The sequence below is a fragment of the Oncorhynchus clarkii genome, chromosome 6, assembly GCF_045791955.1.
Source record: "Oncorhynchus clarkii lewisi isolate Uvic-CL-2024 chromosome 6, UVic_Ocla_1.0, whole genome shotgun sequence".
In the NCBI taxonomy this organism is placed as follows: Eukaryota; Metazoa; Chordata; class Actinopteri; order Salmoniformes; family Salmonidae; genus Oncorhynchus; species Oncorhynchus clarkii.
The window spans coordinates 33,833,177-33,848,119 of record NC_092152.1 but is presented as its reverse complement, the minus strand read 5'-3'; the positions used below and the strand labels follow the sequence as shown (position 1 = coordinate 33,848,119).

The following is a 14,943-nucleotide window of genomic DNA, read 5'->3' as shown; positions in this document are numbered from 1 at the left end:
TCTGTACAAACAATAGTACGCCAGTATAAACACCATGGAACTACACAGCTGTCATACCACTCAGGAAGGAGACGTGTTCTGTCTTCTAGAGATGAACATACTTTGGTGCGAAAAGTGCATACCAATCCCAGAACAGCAGCTAAGGACCTTGTGAAGATGCTGGAGGAAACAGGTACAAAAGGTATCTATATCCACAGTAAAACGAGTCCAATATCGACATAACCTGAAAGGCCGCTCAGCAAGGAAGAAGCCACTGCTCCAAAATCGCCATAAAAAAAGCCAGACTATGGTTTGCAACTTCACATGGGGACAAAGATCGTACTTTTTGGAGAAATGTCCTCTGGTCTGATGAAACAAAAATAGATTTTTTGGGCCATAATGACCATCGTTATGTTTGGAGGAAAAAGTGGGATGCTTGCAAGCCTAAGAACACCATCCCAACCGTGAAGCACAGGGGTGGCAGCATCATGTTGTGGGGGTGCTTTGCTACAGGAGGGACAAGTGCACCTCACAAAATAGATGGCATCATGAGGATCATGAGGAAGGAACAATATGTGGATATATTGAAGCAACATCTCCAGACATCAGTCAGGAAGTTAAAGCTTGGTCGCAAATGGGTCTGCCAAATGGACAATGACCCCAATCATACTTCCAAAGTTGTGGAAAAATGGCTTAAGGACAACAAAGTAAAGGTATTGGAGTGGCCATCACAAAGCCCTGACCTCAAACCTAGAGAAAATGTGTGGGCAGAACTGAAAAAGCGTGTGTGAGCAAGGAGTCCTACAAACCTGACTCAGTTACACCAGCTCTGTCAGGAGGAATGGGCCAAAATTCACCTTATTGTGGGAAGCTTGTGGAAGGCTATCAAAACGTTTGACCCAAATTAAACAATTTAAAAGACTATGCTACCAAATACTTCTTCAGTGTATGTAAACTTCTGAAATAAAAGCTGAAATACAGGTAACGAGTGGAGGACAGAGGAGCCTCTTAAAGAAGTTACAGGTCTGTGAGAGCCAGAAATCTAACTTGTTTGTAGGTGACCAAATACTTATTTTCCACCATAATTTGCAAATAAATTCATTAAAAATCCTACAATTTTTTTTCTCATTCTGTCTGTCATAGTTGAAGTGTACCTATGATGAAAATTACAGGCCTCTCATCTTTTTTAGTGGGAGAACTTGCACAATTGGTGGCTGACTAAATACTTTTTTGCCCCACTGTGTGTGTGTGTGTGTGTATATATATATATATATATATATATATATATTAATGTCATGGCTCATCCTATATAACTACTGCCGTAAACACATTTTTAATTCATATACTGTCCATACACACCATTTAGGCTTAGGCGATATACCGTATATACGAGGTATTTGGATATAGCCACGGGATGGTTTTTCAATACCAAAACTATTTATATGAGGTTTTTCAACATAAATAGCTACAAATATTACAATTTAAGTAAATAACTGCAGTCAACTTGTGCAATATGTTAGGAGATGAAACAGATTGCGTTCTTCATTTCACATTATGAAGCTTACCAAAGTTCCTCAAAACAGTTGAGCCAGTCATGTGTTTGTTTGTAAATAGCACAACGGGAGAAAGTGGGAGCAGGTGAGTCCAGCTGTGCATTGAAAGTCAATAGAGTGATCAGGGACATTCAACTATAGTTCTTCTTCAGTTTTCCTTCACTTGCTGTCTCTGCCTGGCCGGCTCCCCTCTCTCCACTGGGATTCTCTGCCTTCCCTATTACGGGGGCTGAGTCAATGGCTTGCTCGCGCTCCTCCATCCTTCCTGACCTCGGGCTTGTGCATGGAGAGGTCTTTGTGGGCTATACTCAGCCTTGTCTCAGGGTAGTAAGTTGTATTGTTGATATCCCTGTGGGGGCTTTGCTTTGCCAAAGTGGGTGGGGTTATATCTTGCCTGGTTGTGCCTGTCTGGGGGTGACTTTGGACTGGGCCACAGTGTCCCCGACACCCCCCGTTTCAGTCTCCTGTATCTATGCTGCAATAGTCTGTGCCTGGGGGCTTGGATCAGTCTGTTATATCTGGTGTAATTCTCCTGTCTTATCTGGTGTCGTGTGTGATCTTAGATATGCTCCCTTTAATTCTCCCATCTCTCTCCCCTCCCAGAGGACCTGAGCCCTAAGACCATGCCTCAGGACTACCTGGCCTGACATCTCCTGGCTGCCCCTGTCCCTAATCCACCGGGTCGTGCTGCTGACCCAGTTTCTGCTGTTCTGCCTGCGGCTATGGAACACTGACCTGATCACCGGACTGCTTCACTTCACAGAAGTTCAACACTATTTGGCTGGCAGCCACACAACTACATTTTTGCATGGCAATCATATTTATAATGTGTATCATATAAAGAATACAGCCAGCTACATTTCTTAATGTTTTGCTTAAAGGTAATCTTGCATTTTACCGGAGAAAGGTAGGTTGGCTACACCAAGAAATGTACTGGAGAAAAGTAGCTAAACATCAGTCAGAGCGCTATTTAAACAGGCACAAATGACCGAAAACTAATATTAGGGGAGATAGATGTCAATTTTTTATGAGTAGCTAGCTAACAATTATTTGTGTCTAGCTAACAGTAGTAGCTAGCCAGTTAGCCCTATTGACTTATTATGGGGTTGCGATCTACGCTACGTTGTCAAAATGAACACTTTCATGTATTTATTAACATATCAAGATAAAATATTGTAGTCAGACAACATATGAAATGTGAATAGGCAATATTTCATTCCGAAGTCTGTGTATTTTCTCTCGCTTCAACTCAACTAATGTCCGTCATTGATTTCACAAAAATGGTATAGTTATTTTTTTTACGTGGTTGTGTTATATTTCTTTGCACACTTTCCATCGATGCTTCAAAATACCCCCCCATGCTCCAATGTGTGTGCTCAGAGCACAGTAGTATGCATTTTTCGAAACACTCATTGGGTTAGGTTTCTTCCGTGTTTGAGAAGTCAAAGCCCTTCAGATGAGTTTTGGGAAGCTTTCCACAAGCTTCCCACAATAAGTTGGGTGAATTTTGGCCCATTCCTCCTGACAGAGCTGGTGTAACTGAGTCAGGTTTGTAGACCAAGGGACCTAACGTGTTCCAGGAAAACATTCCCCACACCAGTACGCCACTGCCACCAGCCTGTACCAGGCAGGATGGGTCCACGGACTCATGCTGCTTACGCCAATTCCTGACTCTGCCATAAGCATGACGCAACAGGAACCGACATATGTTGGACCAGGCAATGTTTTTCCACTCCTCAAATTGTCCAGTGTTGGTGCCCACTGGAGCCACTTCTTCTTGTTTTTAGCTGATAGGAGTGGAACCCGGTGTGGTCGTCTGTTGCAATAGCCCATCTGTGACAAGGATCGACGAGTTGTGCATTCTGATGCCATTTTGCACACCACTGTTGTACTGTGCTGTTATTTGTCTGTTTGTGGCCCGTCTGTTAGCTTGCACGATTCTTGCCATTCTCATTTGACCTCTCTCATCAACGAGCTGTTTTTGTCACAAAGGACTGTCATTGACTGGATGTTTTTTGTTTGTCGCACCATTTGTTTCGGTAAACCCTAGACACTTGTGTGTGGAAAAACTCTGTTTCTGAGATACTGGATACTGTGCGCCTGGCACCGACGATCATACCATGCTCAAAGTCACTCAAGTCATTTGTGATGCCCATTCTAACGTTCAATCGAACAGTAACTGAATGCCTCGATGCCTGCCTACTTTATATAGCAAGCCACGGCCATGTGACTCACTGTCTGTAGGAGTGATACATTTTTTTGTGAACTGGGAAGGGAGTGTATCATATATCTCGTTCTGATATTTCTTAATTTATTTGTTTACATTTTTGGGGATTTGGGTGTATTGTTTTGCATTGTTAAGTATTACTGCACTGTTGGAGCTAGAAACACAAGCATTTCACTGCACCTGAGATAACATCAGCAAATATGTGTACATGACCAATAACATTTTATTTTATCTGTCTTGTGTCGATAAGAACAGCTGGATGTAATGTCACACCTTAAAAAACACATTTTCTAATTTTTTTTTATGTCTAATAAAAATTGTGGTTGAAGGGTTTCTATTATCCTATTAGGCAAATTGCGCATTAATAAGGTGGCGCAACAGCCTGTACGCCCTGCCCACAAATGTTTTATGCTTCAGGTAGCCCGCAAAAAACAGCACAGATAGAAGGCAAGAATCAGGTGCGTAATTTTATTGAAATGATGTGGAAACAACGTTGATTCCACCAGTGTGTGCCCAGTGGGGGGATTCCTGTGGTTTTACACTACATGGTAGTACTCAATTCCCGCCGGCAATTACGCTTTTGGTTAGGCCTGGTCCTCAGAGGCCTTGGTTTGTGAAGGGAAAAAAGTTGCGCAAGGCTTGTAAGGAGAACAGAGCAATAGCATTCTTTCTCTCTCTCAAACCATTCATTTTGTGAGATCACTTGTACAAATAAAATGTACAGTCACATTTAGAATTTCATAAGCACGAATAAGAATTATATGGAAAAGGATATGTTTCAAATCGATAAAGTTTCTATTTCAAAGTGACAAGATGCGTATCTTGTGTGTGAGTACTATTTCTCAAAACGAGGGATAATTGGTTAACACTTATATTGGGCTCAATTTTGTGAGTTCAAAGGGAACGTTGTTAGTATTATAAACTTTGAAACAACTGCTTTCTAGTAGGCTACAGAATTAGAGAAGGGCTGTTTCTCTGAACCTCAAGCAGTATTTTCAACCAAGCCTGTTTCTCTCCCCAGCCATTGGCAGCCTGCCTGTCTCAGACTCTGACCCGCTGCAGAGTCTGGGGGGGGGCACTCATCATGTTTATACAACCTAATAGTCACACTAAGAATGCTTCTAGAACCACCTTTACTGTATATTTTATTTAAATTGAGAAAATCTACAAAATAAATTAATAGTAGCAGTTCATTCAATCGGTGGAGGTGAGGGGGCATAGGATGTTCCCCCATGATGAAAGGGCGCCATGACTGAAAACGTTTGGGAAGCACTGATTTGGATAATGATCAGCACAAATACAGATGGGCAACCACATGCTTCAGCCTATTTATTTATAGAGCACTGATACCTGGTAGGGCCTGCTTTTTCATCAATAACTAGGGTAAGGGGAGGGCTCGGGTATCACTAAATTAATCACAAACATTTTGAAGCTGAGCCATTTGCTTGTGCTTTGCTGCTAAGATCATAACATGGTGTCAGAAGTTCTTCAACCTCGTCAAATATAAAACAGAAGAGATTATTTCACATAAAATATTTCTTAAATTGTCGGATTTTAAAGTGACGGAAAGTAGCTAACAGCTTACTGCTCTCTCATGTCTCTTCATTGAGCAGCCCAAGCGGAGCCGTTGCTATGGATACTCACACTCAGAGCCGCCATGCACAGAGTGCATGCAGAGCGAGCAGCCTGCATGCAGGAAGCGGTTTACAGACAGAAAGGTGCAGTTAATGGATTTACTAACGGAGGAACATATTTCTAATTTCGGGCAGGGCCGGACTTGAACCTTTTCACATGTCAGTTCGAAATATCTCTAACGGTCGCCCCAGCATGTGTTGTTTTATGCACGTGATGTCAGAATGCACTCACTGTTCCAAAATGTGATTGTTACACAACAGGACACTTAACACGCGCTGCCTGCTAATTATCTATAGGCTGTGTTTGATCTTGTCAATTTCAAATGATTTTCTTATAAGTTTTAATTTGAATTGAGGTGTGTTACGCCTAATCATTGGTCCATTAAAATAACATCAAATTGATCCGAAATACAGTGTAGACATTGTTAATGTTGTAAATGACTATTGTAGCTGGAAATTGATGATTTGTAATGGAATATCTGCCTAGAAGAAGGTCAGTATCCCGGAGTCGCCTCTTCACTGTTGACGTTGAGACTGGTGTTTTGCAGGTACTAGTTAATGAAGCTGCCAGTTGAGGACTTATGAGGTGTCTGTTGCTCAAACTAGACACTAATGTACTTGTCCTCTTGCTCAGTTGTGCACCGGGGCCTCCCACTCTTCTTTCTATTCTGGTTAGGGACAGTTTGCGCTGTTCTGTGAAGGGAGTAGTACACAGCGTTGTACAAGATCTTCAGTTTCTTGGCAATTTCTCACATGGAATAGCCTTCATTTCTCAGAACAAGAATAGACTGACAAGTTTCAGAAGAAAGTTCTTTGTTTCTGGCCATTTTGAGCCTGTAATCGAACCCACAAATGCTGATGCTCCAGATACTCATCTAGTCTAAAGAAGGCCAGTTTTATTGCTTCTTTAATCAGAATAACAGTTTTCAGCTGTGCTAACACAATTGCAAAAGGGTTTTCTAATGATCAATAAAATTATAAACTTATATTATCTAACACACCGTGCCATTGGAACACAGGAGTGACGGTTGCTGATAATGGGCCTCTGTACGCCTTTGTAGATATAAAAAATGTAAAAGATTATCTGCCGTTTCCAGCTACAATAGTCATTTACAACATTAACAATGTCTACACTGTATTTCTGATCAATTTAATGATATTTTAATGGACAAAAAATGTTATTTCTTTCAAAAACAAGGATATTTCTAAGTGACCCCAAACTTTTGAAAGGTAGCGCATGTATTTTTTTTTATACCTTTATTTAACTAGGCAAGTCAGTTATTAAGAACAAATTCTTATTTACAACGATGGCCTAGGAACAGTGGGTTAACAGCCTTGTTCAGGGGCAGAATGACCTTGTCAGCTCAGGGATTCGATCTAACTTCCGGTTACTGGCCCAATGCTCTAACCACTAGGCTACCTGCCACTCCATCACTCCATCCATCCATCCATGTGGCATAATGTACAGTGCCTTGCGAAAGTATTCGGCCCCCTTGAACTTTGCGACCTTTTGCCACATTTCAGGCTTCAAACATAAAGATATAAAACTGTATTTTTTTGTGAAGAATCAACAACAAGTGGGACACAATCATGAAGTGGAACGACATTTATTGGATATTTCAAACTTTTTTAACAAATCAAAAACTGAAAAATTGGGCGTGCAAAATTATTCAGCCCCTTTACTTTCAGTGCAGCAAACTCTCTCCAGAAGTTCAGTGAGGATCTCTGAATGATCCAATGTTGACCTAAATGACTAATGATGATAAATACAATCCACCTGTGTGTAATCAAGTCTCCGTATAAATGCACCTGCACTGTGATAGTCTCAGAGGTTCGTTAAAAGCGCAGAGAGCATCATGAAGAACAAGGAACACACCAGGCAGGTCCGAGATACTGTTGTGAAGAAGTTTAAAGCCGGATTTGGATACAAAAAGATTTCCCAAGCTTGAAACATCCCAAGGAGCACTGTGCAAGCGATAATATTGAAATGGAAGGAGTATCAGACCACTGCAAATATACCAAGACCTGGCCGTCCCTCTAAACTTTCAGCTCATACAAGGAGAAGACTGATCAGAGATGCAGCCAAGAGGCCCATGATCACTCTGGATGAACTGCAGAGATCTACAGCTGAGGTGGGAGACTCTGTCCATAGGACAACAATCAGTCGTATATTGCACAAATCTGGCCTTTATGGAAGAGTGGCAAGAAAGCCATTTCTTAAAGATATCCATAAAAAGTGTTGTTTAAAGTTTGCCACAAGCCACCTGGGAGACACACCAAACATGTGGAAGAAGGTGCTCTGGTCAGATGAAACTAAAATTGAACTTTTTGGCAACAATGCAAAACGTTATGTTTGGCGTAAAAGCAACACAGCTGAACACACCATCCCCACTGTCAAACATGGTGGTGGCAGCATCATGGTTTGGGCCTGCTTTTCTTCAGCAGGGACAGGGAAGATGGTTAAAATTGATGGGAAGATGGATGGAGCCAAATACAGGACCATTCTGGAAGAAAACCTGATGGAGTCTGCAAAAGACCTGAGACTGGGACGGAGATTTGTCTTCCAACAAGACAATGATCCAAAACATAAAGCAAACTTCTACAATGGAATGGTTCAAAAATAAACATATCCAGGTGTTAGAATGACCAAGTCAAAGTCCAGACCTGAATCCAATCGAGAATCTGTGGAAAGAACTGAAAACTGCTGTTCACAAATGCTCTCCATCCAACCTCACTGAGCTCGAGCTGTTTTGCAAGGAGGAATGGGAAAAAATGTCAGTCTCTCGATGTGCAAAACTGATAGAGACATACCCCAAGCGACTTACAGCTGTAATCGCAGCAAAAGGTGGCGCTACAAAGTATTAACTTAAGGGGGCTGAATAATTTTGCACGCCCTGTTTTTCAGTTTTTGATTTGTTAAAAAAGTTTGAAATATCCAATAAATGTCGTTCCACTTCATGATTGTGTCCCACTTGTTGTTGATTCTTCACAAAAAAATACAGTTTTATATCTTTATGTTTGAAGCCTGAAATGTGGCAAAAGGTCGCAAAGTTCAAGGGGGCCGAATACTTTCGCAAGGCACTGTATTTACAGTCTTATTAACATCTTTTCAAGTACTGGTGAAAAATTATGTATTCTGAATATTGAATAGATTGTAATGGACACCTATGATGTGTGTAAAATACTTTTATGAAGCTTGTACTGATTATAATGAGCTATTTGCCAACTGTGTGGTGCCATGTTTCTTTATATAAATACTTTTTTTTAAATTGTTAGTTATTTTTTAAATCCTTTTTCCCCACAATTTCATGGTATCCAATTGGTAGTTACAGTCTTGTCCCATTGCTACAACTCCCGTACGGACTCGGGAGAGGTTAAGGTCCTGCCGTCCTCCGAAACCCAACCAAGCCGCACTGCTTCTTGACACAATGCCCGCTTAACCCGAAAGCCAGCCGAACCAATGTGTCGGAGGAAACACGGTACACCTGGCAACCGTGTCAGCGTGCATTGCGCCCGGCCCGCCACAAGAGTCGCTAGTGCGCGATGGGACAAGAACATCCCTTCCAGCCAAACCCTCCCCTAACCCGGGCGACGCTGGGACAATTGTGCGCTGCCCCTTGGGTCTCCCGGTCGTGGCTGGCTGCGTCAGAGGATGGACTCAAACCAGGATCTCTAGTGACACAGCTAGAACTGCGATTCAGTGCCTTAGACCACTGAGCCACCTGGGAGGCCTTCCGCCATGTTTGTTGACATTATACAATGCATTTTGGGTGTCACGTAAACATCTGTCAGACCAAAGACGTTATAATGAGGTGTTAGAATGGTTCACTCTTCTTTCGAGTAAACTTCCGAAAGTGAATGAAGGGAATGATCGTAGACGACACACCTCCTTCAACATGCATACAGCAAACAGACCAAACTCATCTTGTCTCCTCTTTATTATCTTTGGTTGACGCGAAAAAACAAACATGGCGGTGCGCACAAACTACCCAAATAGTAATTGCTATAAGCCAAATCATATTGTGGTTTCTGTCAGCCGAGAGTTATCTAAATATGACCGCTTGTGTTAAGTCAATTTTTCCTCAGTTAGCGCTAGGACAAATGTAGCCTATATTTTCCAGTTTGGATGATAATTGTGTTATGCTATCGCTACTTCTGTGAATGTCGGAACAATCAACCAGAAGAAGGCACAGTGATGCCGAAACGATGGAGATTTACCCAATAAATTACTGGGAGTTTATATATAGAGTGTGCGACTATTTTTATTGCTTATAGTTTATTCGCTGTTAGTTAGCACCTCTACATAAAATAATTTTCCCTGGGTGTGAGCCAGCTCATGTTTTTATTCTAACATTGCATCCAAAAATAAACTGGTCACATTCAGGACATAACTTTGTAAAGACTGTTTGTGCAAAATGTTTCTGCGAAAAAACAGTGTGGCCAGCTCAAATGATGACTGCTGCGTCAATCGAAACTGGAAGTTCTAAATAAGCGTTCTAATCACACAGGTTTGAGTGTACGCTGCAGGGACCGCTGTAGAATGATCACACCCGTTTTTTGGTACGTGTGAAAAGGTTACATTTGGCAGAAGCAATCGGGCCTGGGTAGGTTAGGGCCTTGAATGTCTCGGGTGTGGGCTCTATGCTGTGCAGGGCTCTATACTGCATCAGTCGGGCTACAGGTGATAATGCTTATTGCTAAATAACACACCAGCCTGATAACATGGAACATTTTAGGCTCAATTTTGGAGCCTAAAATTATAATTTTAATGGTGTCACCATAATTAATGTTTTATTCATTTTAGAGTAGAAAAGTCACCAAAAGTTCAGTATGAAAAAACGTAATGCAATATTCAATTAAACGGAAACTGTGCTGTTCTGAACGACCAGTTGAAAAACGGGGTTGGGTTGTGTTGTGGGTTAAAAATGCACCACTATCCTTCAAATACCACACTCATTTCTTCAAGCCACAACCCCCTCACATCAGCCAAACGGAGAAAACGTAGGCTACCTCAAAGTCTGTTCAAGAACGTTGAAGAACATTGTTCAGTACAAGCCATTACACAACGTAGCAAACATTCAATTGAACTGAACACACATCAGAACTGACTTTCTCACAGTCGTTCTACAAAATAATTGCCAAGCGTAGTTACCTTCTGAACTGTTAGTTGGACCAACAGTTTAAAGTAATATATAAATTATTAGTATTTCAGTTGTGGTTAGGATACATTCTAAATGAACCAGAAACAACCATTTTACATGTATTTATTTATTTTTCTCCTGGGTTGGGAGCCCTTGACCCCCATGTAAGGGGGTTGACCCCAGTACCCATTGACCCTAACCTCCCCAATATGCAACACAAAGTTAAGCCCTTGGCAAGAATTTACTAATATTAGCAATAGTCTAATAATTTCCATGTGCCTATGACAAAAGAAGAACCCACCCCTGTCGAACAGATAAAAATGTATTCGATCTTTAGAAAATCTACTGTTTCCATTACACATGGTCACATTTTGTCTTCCAGACTTCAATTCAACCAGTGTGTGCCAAGTGCCTGGGTTAATAGAAACCTGCCTAATGTAACCAAGTTCTCCCGTCTGTCTCCCAGGAAACTGTTTCTTCTTTAGACAAGATGTGCTCACTCAACAGAGACATTCATCGAAATAATTCTGAGGCTACAGTATGCATAAAATGATGTTAAAAAATATATAAATCTTTGACAGAAATTACATTATGTTGTAGGCTATTTTGACAGAAATTACAATTGAAAAGCCCCCGTCCGGACATTGGTGTCAATACGTTAATTATTTGCTCAACTGGAAAACACATTACTTGCAATGTGCATGTATTGTATAACCCTGTAGTTATAACATGTTTTTCGAAAATGTTCATAAACATATTGTTTAGGCACCTTGACCTGTAGGCTACGCTAGACTATGCAAGTAAAAAGTCAGGTAATGTTAATGATAGCTTAATAATGATGACACATTAGGCTATGCTGGATATTTAATAGCCTGTCTGTCTGTCAGCTGCTGCGAGGTACTGTAGCATGCAATGGATCGGTTGATTGAACTAACAGCGATAGTGTCATCTGCTTGTCAACTTAATGCAAAGACAACTTCTACTCACAACAATATGCACGACGTGGGCATGTAAGCGTGCATAAAGCTCCACTGAAAAACTTGAACATAACAGTTTGCCTAGGCTTTACAACAGCTACCTCTACAGACAGTATAATGTTTTTGCATTACTATATAGCGAAATAACGCTAAACTGACAAACTGTAGATTGATAACCATTGCTGTCAAAAATATAGGCTATGTCGCAGAAATACTAACCCAGTATAACGGTAAAAGGTGTCCTATGAACCACGGTCATGTAAATCGGCTAGCCTCGTGCATATATTCTATTTTCCCATGATGTTCTATTGTAATCTTTCTTGCTATTTCCAGAATTTACAAAGAAATTGACATGGTCAACTTTTAAAGCCGTGCAAAGCCTCAATCATGCCTTTATGAGTCTCTCTCTTGCAATGTCTCTCTTCTCCGACAGCAGCTCCGTGTGACTGACCCGGACGTTCATTAACTTTCTCAATCCTCCCTCATTGCTGCGGTTTCCCCCCATAAATAAAACTTACTTTTCTCTGGCTTGGCTGTCGGACGGCACGTTGTTACTCTTGCCTTTGGCGTACATGCTTGCAGAGAGCTCCGATTGTCACGCACCTGTCAACCCATCACAACCTCCCCGAGTACAGCCCCATCACCATGGTGACACAAGCAACGTCGCTTGCCATTGGATGTCCTTATGTTTGAGCACACCCATTTTGTGTGGTAAACGGCAGTGACTGACAGTTTGCTGGCCACGCCCTTCGTTAGAACTCCCCAAGAACCTCCCTCCTTTCCCTCCCTTCCCTCCCTCCTCTACATTATCTCTATCTCTCTGTTTTTCTCTCGCTTCTAGCTCTCTCTCTCTCTCTTTCGCTCTCTCCTTCCGTCTGCCTTGGCTGTGTGTGCCGCTCTCCCTGGCGCTTGCGCTCACATACACGCACACACACACACACACAGAGAAGCACACACTCAAGCACCCTCACACACTCGCGCACGGAGACACACATACACAAGCACTCAAGCATGTACACTCTCTATCACACATACACATACTCTCTCGCTATCTCTCTTTCTCTCACACACACCCGCACTCCTCCCTCCATTCTACTCTCTGAGTGCAAGGGGGGATTTGAAACAGTCCGAGAAGGATTTCAAACGACTGGCTGCCCCTTTAATAGACAATCATCCCCTCTACAATCACACCCGGCGCGCAGACAACGCAATGCGCAAACAACCATCGCAAATATGAACTGGAATTACATGGGTCTATTACATAGCCAATGTTGAACTTGGGAATGGGTGTAGAATGGGAAGAGACTGACAAACAGAGGTGAGAGATCCAACAACATTCTGTAGTGTTGTATCCCCTCCTCTTGTGAGCCAATTACACACAAAGTAAACTAAACAATGAAATGCATCATTCTCACAATGGCAATATTTGAAATAATCCACTTTAGTAAACTAACTAATTTCTTGTATGTGCTGTTTTCTGTTAAATCCGTTCAAGGCAATAGTGTAGATCACTCCACCCTCTTATGCCACAAGTTGACACCTTGTGAATTACTGTAACCGGGAGCAACAGAACCTGGACTTATTTGTTCATTTGAGTCCCCTCTCATCAGTTGATTATCAATGGATTTGTGTAATACAAAATCTTGCTATATCTTCCCATTTTTATTTGTGATTTAGACAGCACCGATTCTTCTGTGGAGGCAGTAAAGTACAAGGAGGCATCCAGTCTGAAACATGTGTTGCAGTATGTAGCCTGAGCTGTTGCCAGACAATTGAATGTTAATTTTTCAACGATAAGCCGCCTCCAACAGCGTTTTAGAGAATTTGTCAAACCGAGAGAAAATGTCCAACCGGCCTCACAACCGCAGACAAGCGTGTATGGCGTTGTGTGGGCTAGCGGTTTGCTGATGTCAACATTGTGAACAGAGTGCCCCATGCTGGTGGTGGGGTTATGGTACGGGCACGCATAAGCTACGGACAATGAACACAATTGCATTTTATCGATGGCAATTTGAATGCACAGAGATACTGTGACGAGATCTTGAGGCACATTGTCGTGCCATTCATCCGCTGCCATCACCTCATGTTTCAGCATAATGCACGGCACCATGTCGCAAGGATTTCTACACAATTCTTGGAAGCTGAAAATGTCCCATTTCTTCCATCGCCTGCATACTCACCTGACACGTCACACATTGAGCATGTTCAGGATAATCTGCGTCGATGTGTACAACCTCGTGTTCCAGTTCCCGCCAATATCAAGCAACTTGCACACGATGCACCCGAGCCACTGTCTGTTCACCCCGCTATCATCCAGAAGGCGAGGTCAGTACAGGTGCATCAAAGCTGGGACCGAGAGACTGAAAAACAGCTTCTATCTCAAGGCCATCAGACTGTTAAGCAGCCATCACCAACATAAAGTGGCTGCTGCCAACATACAGACTCAAATCTCTGGCCACTTTAATACATTTTATAAATGAATTTAATAAAGGTATCACTAGTCACTTTAAATAACACCACTTTAATAGTGTCTACATATCCTACATTACTCATCTCATATGTATATACTTTATTCTATACCATCTACTGCATCTTGCCTATGCCGCATGGCCATCGCTTATCCATATGTTTATATGTACATATTCTTATTCATCCCTTTACATTTGTGCGTATAAAGTAGTCGTTGTGAATTTGTTAGATTACTTGTTAGATATTGCTGCACTGTCGGAACTAGAAGCACAAGCATTTTGCTACACTCGTCTTAACATCTGCTAACCATGTGTATGTGACCAATACCATTTGATTTGATTTGACTTTACACAGCCATTGGAGAGGAGTGGGACAACAATCCACAGGCCACAATCAACAGCCTGACCAACTATGCGGAGAAGACGTGTCGCGCTGCATGTGGCAACTAGTGGCCACACCAGGTACTGACTGGTTTTCTGATCCACGCCCCTACCTTTTTTTGAAGATGTCTGTGACAGATGTATATCTGTATTCCCATTCGTGTTAAATCCATAGATTATGGACGAATTATTTTTTTTCAATTGACTAATTTCCTCATGTGAACTGTAACTCAGTAAAATCTTTGAAATTGTTGCATGTTGCGTTTATATTTTTGTTCGGTATACTTTGGCAGAGATGAAATGCTAAGTTATGCTGACCGCGAGCTAACATCCAGGGTTCACTTCACTGTCATGGTGTACTTATCGTAAATCCACTGAGAGACAGTGATGGCTTTCGTTTCAATTCAGTGCCTCTGCAAATTTGGACCTAGTATATAACTGAAAAATGTAAAGTGCTGCATCCCAACGGGTAGTCTCTGGAGAAGGACTGCTCCTCCTGTGTGTGTGTGTGTGTGTGTGTGTGTGTGTGTGTGTAATCAAGGGCACAGAACAGGGCAGCAGTGTTTACCCTTACATAAAGCTC

The 14,943-nt window shown here is 41.9% G+C and overlaps 1 protein-coding gene across 1 annotated transcript in view; it reads right to left on the bottom strand.

The window, feature by feature from the left end:
* LOC139411040 (single-stranded DNA-binding protein 2-like) overlaps positions 1 to 12,170 on the bottom strand; it is a 94,422-nt gene extending 82,252 nt beyond the window's left edge. The window contains exon 1 of the mRNA XM_071156830.1: positions 12,030 to 12,170. Within this exon, the coding sequence (XP_071012931.1) occupies positions 12,030 to 12,085 (56 nt within the window). The 5' untranslated portion in view covers positions 12,086 to 12,170. The remainder of the gene's footprint in view (positions 1 to 12,029) is intronic.
* Between the last annotated feature and the right edge of the window lie 2,773 nt (positions 12,171 to 14,943).